This window comes from Capra hircus, chromosome 11 (genome assembly GCF_001704415.2).
Source record: "Capra hircus breed San Clemente chromosome 11, ASM170441v1, whole genome shotgun sequence".
In the NCBI taxonomy this organism is placed as follows: domain Eukaryota; kingdom Metazoa; phylum Chordata; class Mammalia; order Artiodactyla; family Bovidae; genus Capra; species Capra hircus.
The window spans coordinates 3,383,612-3,402,941 of record NC_030818.1 but is presented as its reverse complement, the minus strand read 5'-3'; the positions used below and the strand labels follow the sequence as shown (position 1 = coordinate 3,402,941).

Sequence of the window (19,330 nt, the reverse complement as noted above, 5' to 3'; positions counted from 1 at the left end):
GGGACCATGTTTGTTTTCAACCAGGATTGATTCATGACACCCAATAGTCAGCAAACACAAGTGTGGTGTCAAGAGCAATCTGGAGGCACAGGATGCTGTAAAACTGTAAAATTCCTGCAGCTCTGTCCAGGGATGGAGAGAACTGTCACTCCACAATAAAAAAGAGCCAGACAAACAGCAAGTATGTGACTTTTGTTACATTCATGAGAGAGCTCAGATCACAGGGCAACCAACTGGCCCAAAATCTGGGGAGAGGTGGGCATCTGGAGAGTCAGGGGGGATGCAAGCCCTGGCTCCTGGGATAGGATGCAGCCAGACACTTAAGGAGAGCTGGGTTGGGGTGGCTGGTGAACCAGCAGAAGCTGCGGGTATATATTGGCAAGAGACCACAATATGGGGGCATCAGTGCTCTTTTTTTCTTTTTAAAGTTTTATTTACTCATTATTATTCAATTTTATTTATTTATTCACACCGTCTGTGCTGAGTCTTTGTTGCTGCATGCCGGCTTTCTCTAGCTGCAGTGCATTCTCACTGTGGTGGCTTCTCTTGGAAGCACAGGCTCGAGGGTGAATGGGCTTCGGCAGTCATCGTGCATGGGCTTACTTGCCCCATGGCATGTGGGATCTTCCTGGACCAGGGATCTAACTGGTATCTCCTGCATTGCAAGACAGATTCTTAACCAGTGGAATGCCAGGGAAGCCTGGCATCAGTGCTCTCTTGAAGACTGTTTCACCACATACCCCACAGGGTATTCACAGGATAGACTGAGAGAGCCTAGAGGAAATCTCCTTCACAGGGCAGAACTGAGGGAGAGATTCAGTGACTCAGGCACATCCACAGAGACCCTGCTCTCTCTCCCTGCAGAACAAAAGCTTTTGTGTGTGTCTGTGAGGTAAAGGGTAGTAATGAACATACTCATCCTCAGGGTGCTGGTCAAAACCCAAGAAGGCTGGGGAATGGAAGAGGAAACAACAAAGTCCCTACACCTGCAGAAGGAGCAGGGCTACGTTCTGGGCTCAGAGGTACTGACAAAGCCACACCCCTGAGACTCCCGGACACCAGGCCCGACTAACACTGAGGCTTATTCAGAAAACACCCATCCCTGTTACTCCCCTAGAAACATCAACTAACAAGCAACCTGCAAGAGAAAAGTTTTCTCTGAAGCCCAGTGTAAAGGGAAAAATCAAAAGCTGAGTGTGGAGCAGACAAACTTCTGGTACATCATCTCTCACCCTAACACAAAACATCACTACAATAATGTGAGGGCTATGGTGCAAACAGACCAACCCCAAACCCAGTCCAACTCTTAATTAGATTAATTTAACCCACCCCACAAAAGAAAGGCATGCTCTTTTCCAGGCATAAAAAATATTTATCTCAGTCTCTATATACTGTATATGATGTCTAGCTCTTAACAAAAAATTTGCTGTTCATTGTTCAGTTGCTAAGTCATGTCTAATTCTGTGAACCCATATACTGAAACACTCTAGGCTTCCCTGTCCTTCACTATCTCCTGGAGTTTCCTCAAATGCTATCCACTGAGGCAATGATGCCATTCAACCACCTATGTCACCCCCTTCTCCAGCCTTCAATCTTTCCCAGCATCAGGGTGTTTGCCAATGAGTTGGCTCTTCATATCACATGGCCAATGTATTGGAGCTTCAGCTTTAGCAAAAAATAAGCATATCAAATAGAATATACAATATACTATCAAGAGACAAAAGTACTCATCAGAAACAAACTCAGATGACACAGATGTGAAAGCCATCTGACAGAAAATTTAAAATAACTGTGATTCATACATTAAATCACCTCTAACGGCAAAGGTGAACAACATTCAAGACCAGGTAGGTAATTTCAGCAGAAATGGAAATCTTAAGAAATAGCAGAATGGAAATGCTAATAATGAAAAACATAGGAAGGGGACTTCCCTGGTGATCTAGTGGTTAAGAATCCACCTTGCAATGCAGGGAACACAAGTTTGATCCCAAATGGCAGGGAGCAACTGAGCCCCCAAGGCACAACTACTAAGCCAGCGTGCTCCCCAGCCCAGGCATCACAGCTAGAGTCTGTGTACTGCAATCAAAGATCTTGATGCAATGAAGACTGCATTCATGCATGCACTCATGATGCAATGAAGATCCTGTGTGCTGCAATAAGACCTGACACAGCACAATAAACAAAAATAAATAAATTTAAAAATAAACAAAAAATGCAATAGGAATATGAAGAAATCTTTCAAAGAGTTCAAAGTGCAGGTGTTTCTATGTATCAACAGGGATTGGTCCAGGAACCTTTCTCCCACAGATACCAAAATCTGCAGATGCTCAAGTCTGTTAAATAAAATGACATAGTGTTTGCATATAACTAATACACATCCTCCCATCTACTTTAAATCTTCTCTAGATTACATATAATATCTAATACAGTTTAAATGTTATATAAATGGTTGCCAATATGCAGCAAATTCGAGCTTTGCTTTTTAAAAACACTTTCCAACATAAATCACAGCAGGATCCTCTATGACCCACCTCCCAGAATATTGGAAATAAAAGCAAAAATAAACAAATTGGGCCTAATTAAAATTAAAAGCTTCTACACAACAAAGGAAACTATAAGCAAGATGAAAAGACAGCCTTCAGAATGGGAGAAAATAATAGCAAATGAAGCAATTGATAAAGAATTAATCTCAAAAATATACAAGCAACTCCTGGAGCTCAATTCCAGAAAAATAAACGACCCAATAAAAAAATGGGCCAAAGAACTAAACAGACATTTCTCCAAAGAAGACATACAGATAGCTAACAAACACATGAAAAGATGCTTAACATCACTCATTATCAGAGAAATGCAAATCAAGACCACAGTGAGGTACCATTTCATGCCAGTCAGAATGGCTGCGATCCAAAAGCCTACAAGCAATAAATGCTGGAGAGGGTGTGGAGAAAAGGGAACCCTCTTACACTGTTGGTGGGAATGACAACTAGTACAGCCACTATGGAGAACAGTGTGGAGATTCCTTAAAAAACGGGAAATAGAACTGCCATATGACCCAGCAATCCCACTGCTGGGCATACACACCGAGGAAACCAGAATTGAAAGAGACATGTATACCCCAATGTTCATTGTAGCACTGTTTATAATAGCCAGGACATGGAAGCAACCTAGATGTCCAACAGCAGATGAATAGATAAGAAAGCTGTGGTACATATACACAATGGAGTATTACTCAGCCATTAAAAAGAATACATTTGAATCAGTTCTAATGAGGTGGATGAAACTGGAGCCTATCAGTAGGCCAGAAAGAAAAACACCAATACAGTATACTAACACATATATATGGAATTTAGAAAGATGGTAAGGATAACCCTGTATGCGAGACAGCAAAAGAGACACAGATGTATAGAACAGTCTTTTGGACCCTGTGGGAGAGGGCGAGGGTGGGATGATTTGGGAGAATGGCATTGAAACATGTATATCATATGTGAAACGAATTGCCAGTCCAGGTTCGATGCATGATACAGGGTGCTTGGGGCTGATGCACTGGGATGACCCAGAGGGATGGGATGGGGAGGGAGGGAGGAGGGGGTTCAGGATGGGGAACACATGTACACCCATGGCGGATTCATGTCAATGTATGGCAAAACCAATACAATATTGTAAAGTAATTAGCCTCCAATTAAAATAAATAAATTTATATTTTTTTAAAAAAGAAACTTTCTGGAATTAAAAAAAAATCCATCTGGGGTTGGTTGAATCCATGAATGAGGAACCTGTAGATACAGAGGAATGACTGTAAGTTCAAAATATCCAAGGAAAGAATTAGAGAACATGAATATAGAGCAATAGAAACTATCTAAACTTAAATGCAAAGAGGAAAAAGAACAAAACAGAAAAGAACATCAGAGAGCTGTGGAGCAAATGGTCTGGTATATGCTTAATTGGAAACAAAGCAGAAAAGGGAAAAAGAGGGTAGAAGAAATATTTGAAAAAATAATGGTTGAGAATTTCCCCAAAACAATGACAGATGGACCCAAGAAGGTCAGATAACATCAGGTAGGATAAATAAATGACCTAACACTCTGCCAGTGTGGTAGCTAAGAAAGCCAGGTAGTGAGCTGGGACTTTCATGCCCACCAACTGTAACATGTCCTCCCTGTGCAATGATGTCCATTCCCACTTAGCAGTGAAAAGGTGTTCCTCCCCATCAGGTTTCAACAGAGTTCCAATGGGGAACCTGAATTTCAACCTGCACCCAGAAGTATGAGGCAGGGCCCACCTACTATACCCTGATAGAACAGTGTCAGACAACACCAATAAACTAAATAGGAGGTTAGAATAATATCCAGAGTCTCATAAACATAAGACAAAAATGTCTAGGATTCAGTTGATAAATACTCCTTCATACCAAGAACCAGGAAGCTCTCAATCTGAAATGAAAAAGATGATAGCAACAGCAAAAAGACAGAGATGTTAGAATTATTTGATAAAGATTTTAGAGCAGCTGTGAAAAAAATGCTTCAACTAGAAATGACCAACAATCTTAAAACAAATGAAAACTAAAAACCATCAGCAAAGAAATAGAAACTCTCATGAAAAAAATAAAAGACATGAAGGAGAACCAAATGGAACGTTTAGAACTTAAAAATACAATAACTGAAATTTTATAAATTCTCTGACCTATGCCAGCTGACCACAGCTCAGTGATATCAGCACACAGCACATTCAGAATACCTGGGTAGTGTCCTGAACTGACTTGGTTGATTTCTGGACCATATCAGTCCAAAGACTAATAGAGGAATCTGGTGTTCTTGAAAATGAATTTTACACATTCAGCAAGCAAGCAAAGGTACTTCAGTGAAGGTTTTTGAAGAGAACAGAATCACAGTGTAAAAAATGATCTGATGTATTTTTAGCCATTTAGATGAGACTGATTCTATTTATTAGCGATTTTTATATAGAGGAAACTGCTAACGTTTTCATAAATGGGCTGAGACTTGAGCTGAGGGCAGTGTTGTCAATAGAAGCTTATCTAAATGTTAGATATCGACTAAAGTTGACTGTGGCTCAGATCATGAACTCCTTATTACCAAATTCAGAGTTAAATAGAAGAAAGTAGGGAAAACCGCTAGACCATTCAGGTATGACCTAAATCAAATTCCTTATGATTATACAGTGGAAGTGAGAAATAGATTTAAGGGCCTAGATCTGATAGATAGAGTGCCTGATGAACTATGGAATGAGGTTCGTGACATTGTACAGGAGACAGGGATCAAGACCATCCCCATGGAAAAGAAATGCAAAAAAGCAAAATGGCTGTCTGGGGAGGACTTACAAATAGCTGTGAAAAGAAGAGAGGCGAAAAGCAAAGGAGAAAAGGAAAGATATAAGCATCTGAATGCAGAGTTCCAAAGAATAGCAAGGAGAGATAAGAAAGCCTTCTTCAGCGATCAATGCAAAGAAATAGAGGAAAACAACAGAATGGGAAAGACTAGAGATCTTGTCAAGAAAATTAGAGCTACCAAGGGAACATTTCAGGCAAAGATGGGCTCGATAAAGGACAGAAATGGTATGGACCTAATAGAAGCAGAAGATATTAAGAAGAGGTGGCAAGAATACACAGAAGAACTGTACAAAAAAGATCTTCACGACCCAGATAATCATGAAGGTGTGATCACTCATCTAGAGCCAGACATCTTGGAAAGTGAAGTCAAGTGGGCCTTAGAAAGCATCACTACGAACAAAGCTAGTGGAGGTGATGGAATTCCAGTTGAGCTATTTCAAATCCTAAAAGATGATGCTGTGAAAGCGCTGCACTCAATATGCCAGCAAATTTGGAAAACTCAGCAGTGGCCACAGGACTGGAAAAGGTCAGTTTTCATTCCAATTCCAAAGAAAGGCAATGCTAAAGAATGCTCAAACTACCGCACAATTGCACTCAGTTCACATGCTAGTAAAGTAACGCTCAAAATTCTCCAAGCCAGACTTCAGCAATACGTGAACCGTGAACTCCCTGATGTTCAAACTGGTTTTAGAAAAGGCAGAGGAACCAGAGATCAAATTGCCAACATCCACTGGATCATGGAAAAAGCAAGAGAGTTCCAGAAAAAACATCTATTTCTGCTTTATTGACTATGATAAAGCCTTTGACTGTGTGGATCACAAGAAACTGTGGAAAATTCTGAAAGAGATGGGAATACCAGATCACCTAACCTGCCTCTTGAGAAATATGTATGCAGGTTAGGAAGCAACAGTTAGAACTGGACATGGAACAACAGACTGGTTCCAAATAGGAAAAGGAGTTCGTCAAGGCTGTATATTGTCACCCTGCTTATTTAACTTCTTTTTTTTTGTGTTTTTTTTTTTGTTTTTGTTCTTTTTCCTGCATTTCTGCGTTGTTTTTTTATTTTTATTTTTATTTTTACTTTATTTTACTTTAAATACTGTATTGGTTTTGCCATACATTGACATGAATCCACCACGGGTATACATGCAATCCCAAACATGAACCCCCCTCCCACCCTCCTCCCCACAACATCCCTCTGGGTCATCCCCGTGCACCAGCCCCAAGCATGCTGTATCCTGCATCAGACATAGACTGGTGATTCAATTCTTACATGATAGTATACATGTTTCAATGCCATTCTCCCAAATCATCCCACCCTCTCCCTCTCCCTCTGAGTCCAAAAGTCCGCTATACACATATGTGTCTTTTTTGCTGTCTTGCATACAGGGTCATCATTGCCATCTTTCTAAATTCCATATATATGTGTTAGTATACTGTATTGGTGTTTTTCTTTCTGGCTTACTTCATTTAACTTCTATGCAGAGTACATCATGAGAAACGCTGGACTGGAAGAAACACAAGCTGGAATCAAGATTGCTGGGAGAAATATCAATAACCTCAGATATGCAGATGACACCACCCTTATGGCAGAAAGTGAAAAGGAGCTAAAAAGCCTCTTGATGAAAGTGAAAGAGGAGAGTGAAAAAGTTGGCTTAAAGCTCAACATTCAGAAAACTAAGATCATGGCATCTGGTCCCATCACTTCATGGGAAATAGATGGGAAAACAGTGGAAACAGTGTCAGACTTTATTTTTTTGAGCTCCAAAATCACTGCAGATGGTGACTGCAGCCATGAAATTAAAAGACGCTTACTCCTTGGAAGAAAAGCTATGACCAATCTAGATAGTCTATTCAAAAGCAGAGACATTACTTTGCCGACTAAGGTCCACCTAGCCAAGGCTATGGTTTTTCCAGTAGTCATGTATGGATGTGAGAGTTGGACTGTGAAGAAGGCTGAGCGCTGAAGAATTGATGCTTTTGAACTGTGATGTTGGAGAAGACTCTTGAGAGTCCCTTGGACTGCAAGGAGATCCAACCAGTCCATTCTGAAGGAGATCAGCCCTGGGATTTCTTTGGAGGGAATGATGATAAAGCTGAAACTCCAGTACTTTGGCCACCTCATGCAAAGAGTTGACTCATTGGAAAAGACTCTGATGCTGGGAGGGATTGGGGGCAGGAGGAGAAGGGGATGACAGAGGATGAGATGGCTGGATGGCATCACTGACTCGATGGAAGTGAATCTGAGTGAACCCTGGAAGTTGGTGATGGAAAGGGAGGCCTGGCGTGCTGCGATTCATGGGATCACAAAGAGTTGGACACGACTGAGCGACTGAACTGAACTGAACTGAACACGACCTTTGTAAGTAAAACAAATGTCTATGTGAAGCCATGGCCATCCTTGGAGATCAAAGCAGTTTCTTAAGCATTTCTATCCTGATCTCTGTTCTTCTCCCAGACCCAGCCTCCTTCTTACCTTAATGTCTCTAATCCAGGCCTGGGCCCCTTTCAGATTATCCTCATTGATTTCAACAAGTTTTTCCTGCCAAGCACTGGCTTGAGCATCAAACTGTACAAAATTGAATTTCTTTTTATGTTTCAACTGTTCCTGTAAGGGATAATTATTATTTAGCAATAAAAATCATTTAAGTGTGAGAAGGGATTAGGACAGGTCATTGTTTGATACATTTTAATCACTATGATTTCTTTTTTCAGTTGTAGAAGCTAAAAATTACATTCAATAGAAAAAACTTATCTAGTACAAGAGGCATTTAAATAAAATTTACATACAGTTTGGACATTAAACTTTTACAAGTGTCTATATGTATGAACATATATCAGATATATGTTTAAGTTTATATATATATAAAATATTACATTATTTTTCTTTAATACTGACATTAATGGTATACTGAATATGCACACTAAATGCAACATGCTTAAAGAAAAAAAGAAATCCAAAATCATGTCATCACTTTTGGCAAGGCTATTATTACAGTTGCAGATTTGTTCACTTGCCTTCCATCAGCCCATATTTCTCCAGTAGAAGTTCATCAAATTAAAAATTGTGTTTTGTATTTGTCAAACACTCCCTGTAATTGTTTTCTATGGTGCATACTCACTTGAATACCACCAACTCATGACAGTACTCTGACACCCATTTATAGGTGTGGAAAGTAGGAGGCAGGGAGTGTTAGTAATCTGCTTCAGGTTGCACAACTCAGAGATGGCACAGGTGGAATAAGGACCAGACACTCCTGACCAACAGCCTGCCCTCCCCCCACACATCAGTTCTGGAGCCAGTACATGTAGCATCCCTAACACTCACTGGAAATTTAAAATAAACATGCCCAGCTGAAGAGTATCTGGAAAATAATGAAGGCATGGGCACGCCACAGATTTCAGGATAGAGCAGACCTGGGATGATGGACATAGAAATTCACTTAGCAGCTTGTACGTTACAGGAAGGACCCACTGACCCAAGGATCTACTTGAGAAGAACGGATGACTCTCATTGGCAAAAAGGATCCTTTTTCTGAAGTGGCTTTCCTGTGGATTTCTAAGTACAAAGCTGGCCTGAGCATCTCTCATAACCACTGGAGGTCATGACTGGTGGAGATGTACTCATGATGCACAGGTGTCCAGGTGCCTGATCCCTACAGTACCATCTCACCTGTATGAGCTGGATGACCTTGTTCTTCACCAGGTCCAGTTTCCCTGTCATTGAGTGAGACGTGTCGATGAGGATGTAGACACAATCACTAGGTACTTTTCCAAAGAGGCCTCGACTCCCATCCTGTAACCATTTAATCCTGGGCAGGAAATAGTTGAAAGTGAATGGTTAGAGCCTGTGGCACTGAGAGCATCTTCCTAAAAACTTTATGATACATCTACAGAGGAAAATCAATAGGACAGAAAAATAAATCCAATACTGGGCTCCAAAGCCAAAAGTAAATTACTTCCTGTCATCTGATATTTTGAGGCCTTTAGCTATGACTTCACACCATTTATTCTTCTAACCCTGCTGACTGCAGTCAAGCTAGTAATGCCAGCACATTCCTGAAGCTTCAATGAAGCTAATGGATAGAATCAAGCAACCCCAGATCCCAACAATAATCAAGTGCCACTTGTTATGTAAGCAGGACTGCTTCTGTGGTCCATGCTCAGGGTCCCATCACAGATGTAAATGGTTCAGGAAGTTCATGGTGCAGGCAAAGTCTGGAAGAGAGGGCAGGGCAGATATAAAAATACTTGAAATTGAGTTCAGATTTCAGCACGCCCCAAATAGACTTTATAGGGCAAAACACTGAAGAGAGTGCTGCAAAGGAGAGAAAGCGGGTTGGGGAGTGATGGAAAGAGAGACAGAAAAGGACAGAATGTGCTCCAGAGGTCTGCAGGAGGATTCTCTAGAGATTTTGGCTAAGTTATGATCAGGGCATGCGTGTGAAAAAACTACTGAAGTCAGAGAATAAATCACCAAAAAAGGAATAGCTGGGCCAATCCCTCAAAGCTTACACAGGCCTGGAAATAGCTCATCTTCCAAGCAGTCAGAGTTGAAAGGCCTCCATAATGTATGTGGCATCAAGTAGAGTCCTCACAAGGGTATTGCTTTAGTAATAGGACCAAATGAATCCTGGACTAAAATGCCTCCTTGTTAGCACTATGCTAACGTAACTTAAAAGCAAGTCCCGGAGTAACTTAACTGCACTCCAAGTAACTTGTTTGCATCACATAAAACACATTTTGAGAGATGATATGTGGAGGGAGGTGGGAGGGGGTTCAAGATTGGGAACTCATGTACACCTGTGGTGGATTCATGTCAATGTATGGCAAAACCAATACAGTATTGTAAAGTAAAAAATAAATAAATAAATAAATAATAAAAATATAACAAAATCCAGTTACCAATAATGTTACATTCAAAATATCTAGCATTCAGTAGAAAATTATCAGGCACATAGAGAAGCAGGAAAATATGATTCATAATCAGAAGAAAAACAGATCAACAGAAACAGACCTCAAAATGACACAGATGATAGAATTCTCTAAAAAGGATGCTACACAGCTATTATAAACATAACTCATCTGTTCAAGAAGATAAAGTAGGAATAGAATGAGGAGAGGAATGGAAGACATAAAAAAAAATCCTCTGAGGAAAAATATACTGTATGCTATTAATAGTAAAGTAGACACTAGCAGAAGAAAAGATTAGGGAACTTTAAGAAAGACATAGCAATAGTAAACAGTTAAAAATAAAATACAGGGAGAAAAAGGTTTAAAAATTATAACAGAGGATAAGCCACACATGGAACAATGTCAAGGAGTTTAATATATGTGTAATTAGAAACTAAAGAGGAGGGAAAGGGGATAGAAAAATATTTGGAGAAATACAACCAAACGTTTCCAATTTTGATGAAAATACACCTACAGATCCAAGAAGCTCAAAGTACCCAAATAGACAGAAAAAAAAAAAAAAAGATACCAAGACACATCATAATATAATGGCTGAATCTAGTAATAAAAAAATCTTTAAAGGAGCCAGAGACAACATAAGAATAATAGGTGATTCCTCATCATAAATTATGCAAGTCAAAAGAGAATGGAGAAAAAATTTTAAGGTACTGAGAGATAAAACTGTAAAACTAGAATTCTATACTTAGCAAAAATATCTTCCAAAAATAAAAGTAAATTCAGGAGTTTCTCAGACTAAAATAGCTGAGTAATTCATCACCAACAGATGTGTGCTGGATCTATACAAAAAGAGTAAAGAGCAACATGCATGTCAAATACGTGAATAAGTATAAAATACATCTGTTCTCATTTTGAGTCTATTTACAAGATAATAGATTATAATGTATTTTGGGCTTATAGCATAAGTAGAAGTTAAGTATAGAACAATAGAAAATACCGAAAGGGAATGGAAGTTGGAAGACTTTCATGATGTGCATGAAGCAATTCATATTGTTTTAAGGTAGACTGTGATAAGCTGGGGCTTCCTGGTGGCTCAGGGGTAAAGAATCTGCCTGCAGTGCAGGAGCTGCAGGAGATATGGGTTCCATCCTTGGGTCGGGAAGATCCCCTGGAGGAAGGTATGGAAACCCACTCCAGTATTCTAGCCTGGAGAATCCATGGACAGAGGAGCGTGGTAGGCTATAGTCCACAGGATCACAAAGAGTCGGACATGACTGAAGCAACTTAGCATGCATGCACATGTGATAAGTTAAGGACTTATATTGTAAATGCTAAAGTAGTTACATCACACAAAACAAAACAAAGAAGTAGTTAATAAGTCAATAGCGGAGATAAAATGGAATTATAAAAAAATCTTCCAACAAAAGAAAGCAGAAAAAGTTAAAAAGGGAACAAAGAACATGTGGGAGAAATAGAAAACAAATAGCAAGATTTTAAGTTTAAATCCAACCAAATCAATGATCACATTAAATGCAAATGATCTTAACACTCTAATGAAAAGTCAGAGATGGTCAAATTGGATTAAAAATAATACCTCTATATATTCTACCAATGAAAGGCCTAGTTCAATATACAATACGTATAGGTAAATGAGAAAGGGTGGTAAAAAGATAAATCCTACAGAAAATAATCAAAAGAAAGCCAGAGTAGCTATACTGATTTTAGACAAAGCAAATTTCACAACAAAGAATTTACAAAGATAAAAAGGGACATTTCATAATAATAAGGGAGCTGATTCATCAGGAAGACATATGACCACAAGTGTTCATGTACTGGCTAATTGAGCTTCAAAATACATGAAGAAAAAACTGATAGAACAGAAAAATTGGACAAACACAAAACTATACTTGGAGATTCCAGCACTCTTCTCTCAATAATTTATAGAACAATTAAGCAGAAAATCAGTAAGAATATGGAAGATTTGAATAATACTATCAACAAACTTGAGCTGAGATAAAGTACACTCCACCCAAAGAAAGTTTTTTCTTCATATTCTGGGCCACAAAACAGATCTCAATATAAGAACTGAAATAAAACAGTATTTCTCCAGCCACAGTGAAATTAAAAGCGATCAGAAAAATCCACAAATACTTGGGACATGAACAACACATTCCTAAATAACCCTTCGGTCGAAGACGAAATCAAAGGGGAATTAGAAAATGTTTTGAGATGAATGAAATGAAATACAACATATCGAAATCTGTGACAGATAGCTAAAGCAGTACTCTGGAAAATTTATAAAATTAAATGCTTATATTAGAAGAAAGGTCAAAAGCAGTGATCTAAGCATCTATCTCTAAAAACTTAAACCCAAAGTAAAGAGAGAGGAGGAAATAATAAGATTAAGAATAGAAATCAATGGCATAGAAAGAGGAACCCTACAGAGGGAAAAAAAAAAATGAGACCAAAAACCAGTTCTTTGAAAAGACTGAGAGGATGGATAATCTCTAGTCAGACTTACTAGAAAACAAAAATGACATAAATGATCAGTGTCAGCTTTATGTGTATTTAAAGAAATTGAAGGCCCAGTTTAAAAAATCCTTCCCGTGGTGACTTCCCTGATGTTCCCATGGCTAAGACTCTGCACTCCCAATGCAGGAGACCCAGGTTTGACCCCTGGTCAGAGAACTAGATCCCGTATGCTGCAAATAGAGAGTGTGCATGCCACAGCTAAAGATCCTGCATCCTACAATTAAAAGTTCCTGTATGCTGAAACGAACATTGAAGATCCTGCATGCCACAATTAAGACTACAACTAAATAGATAACAGTAAAACATTAAAAAATAATAAAAAATCAAAAATCTTCTCAGAAATAAAAACTCCAGGCCCAGACGGCTTCAATGGTGAATTCTATGAACATTTAATGGAGAGATGATACAAATTCTCTATGAAGTCTTCCAAAAAATAAAATAGGAGAGAAAACTTCCCAACCATTGATACTTGGTGGGAGGACGACAAACAGACTCCAGAGCTGCCAGCTGGGGTATCGTCAAAGCAGCATACTTTTCCCCAGATCTGAAATCCAAACTACTCTCCTCATGGAGTCAACTCCAAATCTTAAGCACAGCAGACTCCAGACACAAGGATTAATTTTTCTGTGTAATCATCACTAGCTGGGTTTTGAGAAATTGAGGCTACGCAGAGCATACATGGGGTAGACAGCTGTTTGCAGTTTGTGACTTTATAACAGAAAACATGGAAAGAGTGAAGAAGCTCAGACAACAAGCTACTGCAGGCTGGGGACTAGACTAAACTTATTAGATTTAGCGTCTAGTCTAATCCAAAGAACACATTTGTAAATGGCATTATTCTTCCCACTTTATAAATGAGAAAGCTGATACACACAGACACTGACTAACTTGCCCAGGGTCGTGGCAGATGGCAGACTGGGATTAGAATCCAGCTCCATCTGACCTTAGGGACTATGTACCTAAGTGCTAAGTACCGATGTACTAAGAAGACATGGTCTTCTTAGTCTAGAACTGTCCGCTGGCATTGGGGAGGTGAAAGCATAAAGGTGGGTCACCCCATGGAGCTGATGTTGAGGTCACAGCACTAGTACACGAGACTATGAGCATTACCAGATTTTAAGAACTAGCAGGGCTGAGGGGGGGGTCACATGAAATTATTTTTAGCTGATTCCTAAAATGTATATATATATTATTTCATTGTATTCAAATGTTTCACAGCAGTGCTTTGAAATATAATATTCAAGAGTACAGAGGAGGGGTGTTACACAGTCTTGTATTCACCTGAGGTCCACAAAAAAATGCAAGACAAAGCAGAAGCATTTCTTTGCTTCCTACAGTGATGCATAAGCAACGTGATAACTACATTTTTGCTGCTTTTCAGCATCTACACTGGCACCAAGGCAGCTCAGAGTCTGCATCCTAACATCCCGTTTGGTTATGAACAACCAGGCCAACAGCAAATTGTCAGATGGCAGCCCTGACTTAACCATGCTTACTGGCCATTTCTCTTGCTTGAGCTTTAATTTACCAAGCACTCAAGCAAATGTGAATTTCAAAGGAGGCTGGACCACTTGTACCCTCGTGCAAGTACACCCACCTCCTCTGGATCTGGGCCAGGACTGCGTGAACTCTTTCACTGAACCACGTGTACTTCTCCTTGGTGATGCAGACGTGGACCAAGCTCCCATCCTTCCAGGGAGCGTGGACGAATCTGCCACAGTATTTCGCATGGACTGTCTTCCTGTTGGTCTCCTGAGGAAAGACAGGACAGAAGCTGCTCAGAAACAACTAATGGAAAGCCCTCAGAAGGCACCTCCGCCTCTGCCTTATTTAGACAGCTGCTAGCCCTCACTCCCACTGCAAGATCATTCAACAGTTGGTTAAAGCAAACATGTACCACAGCCTGCTTCATACAGAGCCCTGTGCTGGATGTCATGAATGACAGTCAGAAAGACATGGGAAATCTCATCTGTGCCCCAACGAATCTAATGTTTCCAGCAAGGAGACACCAAACACACACAGTGATTCATACCCACATAGAAAGTAGCAAGGTAGAGTACCAGGCACCCAGTACCTGGTCCTGGGTTGAGACAGTAATGACTGGACAAGTTCTGGCAAAGAAGAAAGAGTTCACAGTGGACTGGAGGGTCAAGGAGATTCACAGGAGGTGGACTTGAGACACTCCAAGTGTCTTTCCATTGTTACTCCCAGCTCCAAAGGAAGAAAAGCACCCAAGAACCCCATTCCACATCTAGCACCCACTCCTGGACATACAGAACAGGTCTAAGCACAAAAGCTTCCCACAGAGAGCTTTCAGAAGGTCTGTTTCTGTCACTCATCCAACCAGCTTATAAATGCATTAAGCACCACTCCACCAGGCCCTCTTCTAGGTACCAGGACAATCCATGAATGAAGACCAAAATTCCTACCTCTATGGAGCTCACAAGACCAGGAAAAGAGCCAGATGATAAAGCAATAATCATCTAGCAGATTAGAGGATGACAAATGCTATAGAGACAAACAAGGCAAGGAAGGAGAGCAGAGAATGCCAAGGGACTGGGGAAGGGTGGGGGAAAGTTGAAACCTAGAAGGGAAAGCCTCAAAGAGAAGGTGAAATATGAGTGACACCTGAGGGAACAAAGCATGCGCCCATTTGAGGGTCTAGGGGCAATCTGAGGACACAGCCAGGACAAAAGCCCTGAGGTAAGCGTTTGCCAAGCAAGTCTGTGGACTTTGAGGAAGGGCAGTGTAGCTGAAATACAGCAAGTGAGGGAAAGCAAGATGAAGCTAGAGGAGCAGGAGGAGGAGGAGGGCTGTAAAGCCTGCTCACTGATGGAAATGACCCTGGCTTGTCCTCTGAGTGAAAAAACAAAGCATCCAAAGGCCTTAAATTCTTAGTGACAAAAAAATTTAAAATTGAGATAAATTTGACATTTAACATTATAATAACTTTAGTGTACAACATAGTGATTTGATATATGGATCTACTGTGAAATGATCAAGAGGGATTTTAGGAGTCAGGGAGGAATGGAGGGGGCTCAGAGAAGGGAGGCAGAATCCAGGGGTCCAGGGATGACTGACGGGAGCAGGGTGGAAGCGGTGATGGGATCAGTGCTGATGCTCCCAAGGCAGGCAAGAAAGGGAATCGTGTCTCCACTGCAGTGCAAAGAAGGGACGAGGAACGTGTCATCTCTCTCAGTCTGATCATGTGCTCCCTACTCTGAACCCCATCACGAGGCAGTTCTCAACTGTGCTTCATGCATTTCCAGATGGAAACACACAAGACCAAAAGTTATGTGAAAACAGGTGTCCAGCACCAGAATGTCCAAATGGGGAAAGCCCAGTGTTGAGAGCCCAGCAGATCTGAATTCAAACCCAGCCTCCACCTGCCACGAGATCTCAGGTAAAGTCGTCTAACCTCTCGGAGGCCCTGGGACTTCATTTTCACATCTGTGATATGAGAGCACAAATATTTACCTTGTATATAAAGCAGGTAGGTATTTCATAAATGCTCCTTTCTGACCCACAATGTTTGTGATGAAGAAAACATGGAAGGCAACATCTAGTGGACATCTCCTAAAGTGCCAGGCACAGTGCTCAGATATGTGATTTTCAAATTCAGACTTTACACCAACCCATGTTACAGATTTGGAGAGAATAAATCAGGTTAAATTATCTGTTCCACAGCTCATATTTAGTAACTGGTAGAAACAGCATTTACACCCAGGTCTTCTCATTCAAACCTGGAATGTAGTCAGAACCGTACATGGAACAACTGACTGGTTCAAAATTGGTAAAGGAGTATGACAAGGCTGTATATTGTTATCTTGTTTATTTAACTTCCATGAAGAGTACATCATGCAAATACTAAAGTAGATGAACCACAAGCTGGAATCACGATGGCCAGGAGAAATATCAACAATCTCAGATATGCAAATGATGCCACCCTAGTGGCAGAAAGTGAGGAGGAACTAAAGACCCTCTTATGAAGGTGAGAGAGGAGAGTGAAGAAGCTGGTTTAAAGCTCAACATTCAAAAAACTAAGATCATGGCATCCAGTCCCATCACTTGAAGGCAAATAGATGGGGAAACAGTGGAAATAGTGACAGTCCTTATTTTCTTGGACTCCAAAATCACTGCAGATGGTGACTGCAGCCATGAAATTAAAAGACTCCTGGGAGGGGGGTTCAGGATGGGGAACACAAGTACAATGGCAGATTCATGTCAATGTATGGCAAAACCAATACAATATTGTAAAGTAATTAGCCTCCAATTAAAATAAATAAATTTATATTAAAAAAATGAAAGACTCCTTGGAAGAAAATCTATGACCAACATAGACAGCATATTAAAAAGCAAAGACATCACTTTGCCAACAAAGGTCCACAGAGTCAAAGCCTTGGTTTTCCCAGCAGTCATGTATGGATGTGAGAGTTGGACCATAAAGAAGGCTGACTGCTGAAGAATTGATGCCCTCAAATTGTGGTGCTGGAGAAGACTCTTGAGAGTCCCTTGGACAGCAAGGAGATCAAAGCAGTCAATCCTAAAGGAAAGCACTGGAAGGCCTGAGGCTAAAGTTGAAGTTCCAGTACTTTGGCTACCTGATGTGAAAAGCAGACTCATTGGAAAAGACGCTGATGCTGGGAAAGACTGAAGACAAAAGAAGAGGTTGGCAGAGGATGAGATGGTTAGATTGCATCATCAACTCAATAGACATAAATCTGAGCAAACTCTGGGAGACAGTGAAGGACAAGGAAGCCTGGCATGCTGCAGTCCATGGGGTTGCAAAGAGCTGGATATGACTTAGCAACTGAACAACAACAGAAGGAGCATTTATACTCAGGTCTTCTCATTCAAACTGGGTGTACTTTCCACCCTACCACATTGCCTGGTGCATAGTGAAGGCTCAATAAATATTTGTTAGAGGAATAAATGATGAGACTAGACTGAGTTTCTGAACATCAGGGCTTTGTGCTCAAGCAGCGTAAGTAGCCATGAATGCAATGTGACTTCTTGGGCGCCCCAAAATATTGAGTTGTTAGACTTTGCCTGAAATTCCCTATTAGAAAAGTACTTTTGTTTTCTCCCCTCACCTGCTCATCATCTTAGAAATGCTTCATAGCAAGGCCTTTGTAGTCATTTATTTCTCAGTGTCTTGATTTCCTGGTTCTCTACCTACAAAGCAGTTCTTATAGTTAACAGTTTATGGGGTTCTGCCCAGTGGCAGTCTAGGGTAACTCTAAACAATCAGTCTCAATTTTAGGTATAAATCCAGTTTAAGATACGTAGCCCCAAATACTACTAAAAGCAAAGTTGTCCCTTTCCTATCAGTACTGGTGACAAAGGATAGTTATATTGCATTTTACAGCTATACTGTATTTTATAGCTATACTGTAAAAGCTATTCTCAACTTTTACTATATTAGAACTTGCTAGCATCAGAAATTTGAGGCAAAATTCCCCATTTATAAAGCCAAATTCTTCAAACCATCCTTGTAAAATTTCACTTAAATTTGTCAAGAAAGAAAAGGAGAAATTCAGAATTAGAGAAGACCTATGTATACCACACTGTAGGGAGCTTGCAGTAAGCTATATTCAAATTGACAGGAATCCACATTTTTCAATATTCAGGGCCTAATTATTTTAAAGATGAAAATGTGATTAAGTATGATTTCCTGAACTAATAATGTTACTGAATAATGTCTACAGAATCAGAAAACTGTGCTGGGGGAGGAAACCCACAAATGAGATTTCCCTGCAATGTAGTAATTACTCTGGATCCCAACATGAAAGTCAGGAAACAAGCCTTACATCAATTCTGTATTTTTTATAATTCAATTTTAGTATTTTCCTCTTGCAGTTCATTCTAAACACACAGCAGTAAGAAGGCAAAAACACAACATCACGTGGCTAACGTGGCCCAAAAGAAAAATAGTGCTTCCTTGGGAGGAAATGTGGAATCCAGGGGCCTAAGAAGGAGTGTGAAAGGGACTGGAGTTTCGCCTCAGTAGGACTGAGAGACACTGCAGTGATGATCCTGGCACTGAATCAAAGTCTCAGAGGATACACAAAGGGACTTGGCATTTCCTTTCCTAGGAGTCTCTGCTAGGCTGCCATGACTGGCACGGCTGCTCCGTGCCTTGCATTTTAGCTCTCACTTCAGTGTTTTCCTGGGTCGGGAAGATCCTCTGGAGAAGGGATAGGCCACCCACTCCAGTATTCTTGGGCTTCCCTTGTGGCTCAGCTGGTAAAGAATTTGCCTGCAATGTGGGAGACCTGGGTTTGATCCCTGGGTTGGGAAGATCCCCCGGAGAAGGGAAAGGCTACCCACTCCAGTGTTATGGCCTGGAGAATTCCTTGGACTATACAGTCCACGGGGTTGCAAAGAGTCAGACACAACTTTCACTCACTCAATGTGGACCTGGATTTTAACCACCTTCTAAAAGAGATTTCCATCAGTTTTACAAATTTACAATAATCATTTTATCCTGATGTTTCTGTTTCATACGGAGACCTTTTTAGTCTTTCCATAATTCTAAACATT

At 40.5% G+C, this 19,330-nt stretch overlaps 1 protein-coding gene across 1 annotated transcript in view; it reads right to left on the bottom strand.

The window, feature by feature from the left end:
• Positions 1 to 19,330, bottom strand: part of VWA3B (von Willebrand factor A domain containing 3B) — a 187,590-nt gene that overhangs the window by 98,308 nt on the left and 69,952 nt on the right. Inside the window, exons 10-12 of the mRNA XM_013967429.2 lie at positions 14,385 to 14,539; positions 9,018 to 9,156; positions 7,821 to 7,952 (exon numbers count right to left, since the gene is read on the bottom strand). Of these exons, the coding sequence (XP_013822883.2) occupies positions 7,821 to 7,952; positions 9,018 to 9,156; positions 14,385 to 14,539 (426 nt within the window). The remainder of the gene's footprint in view (positions 1 to 7,820; positions 7,953 to 9,017; positions 9,157 to 14,384; positions 14,540 to 19,330) is intronic.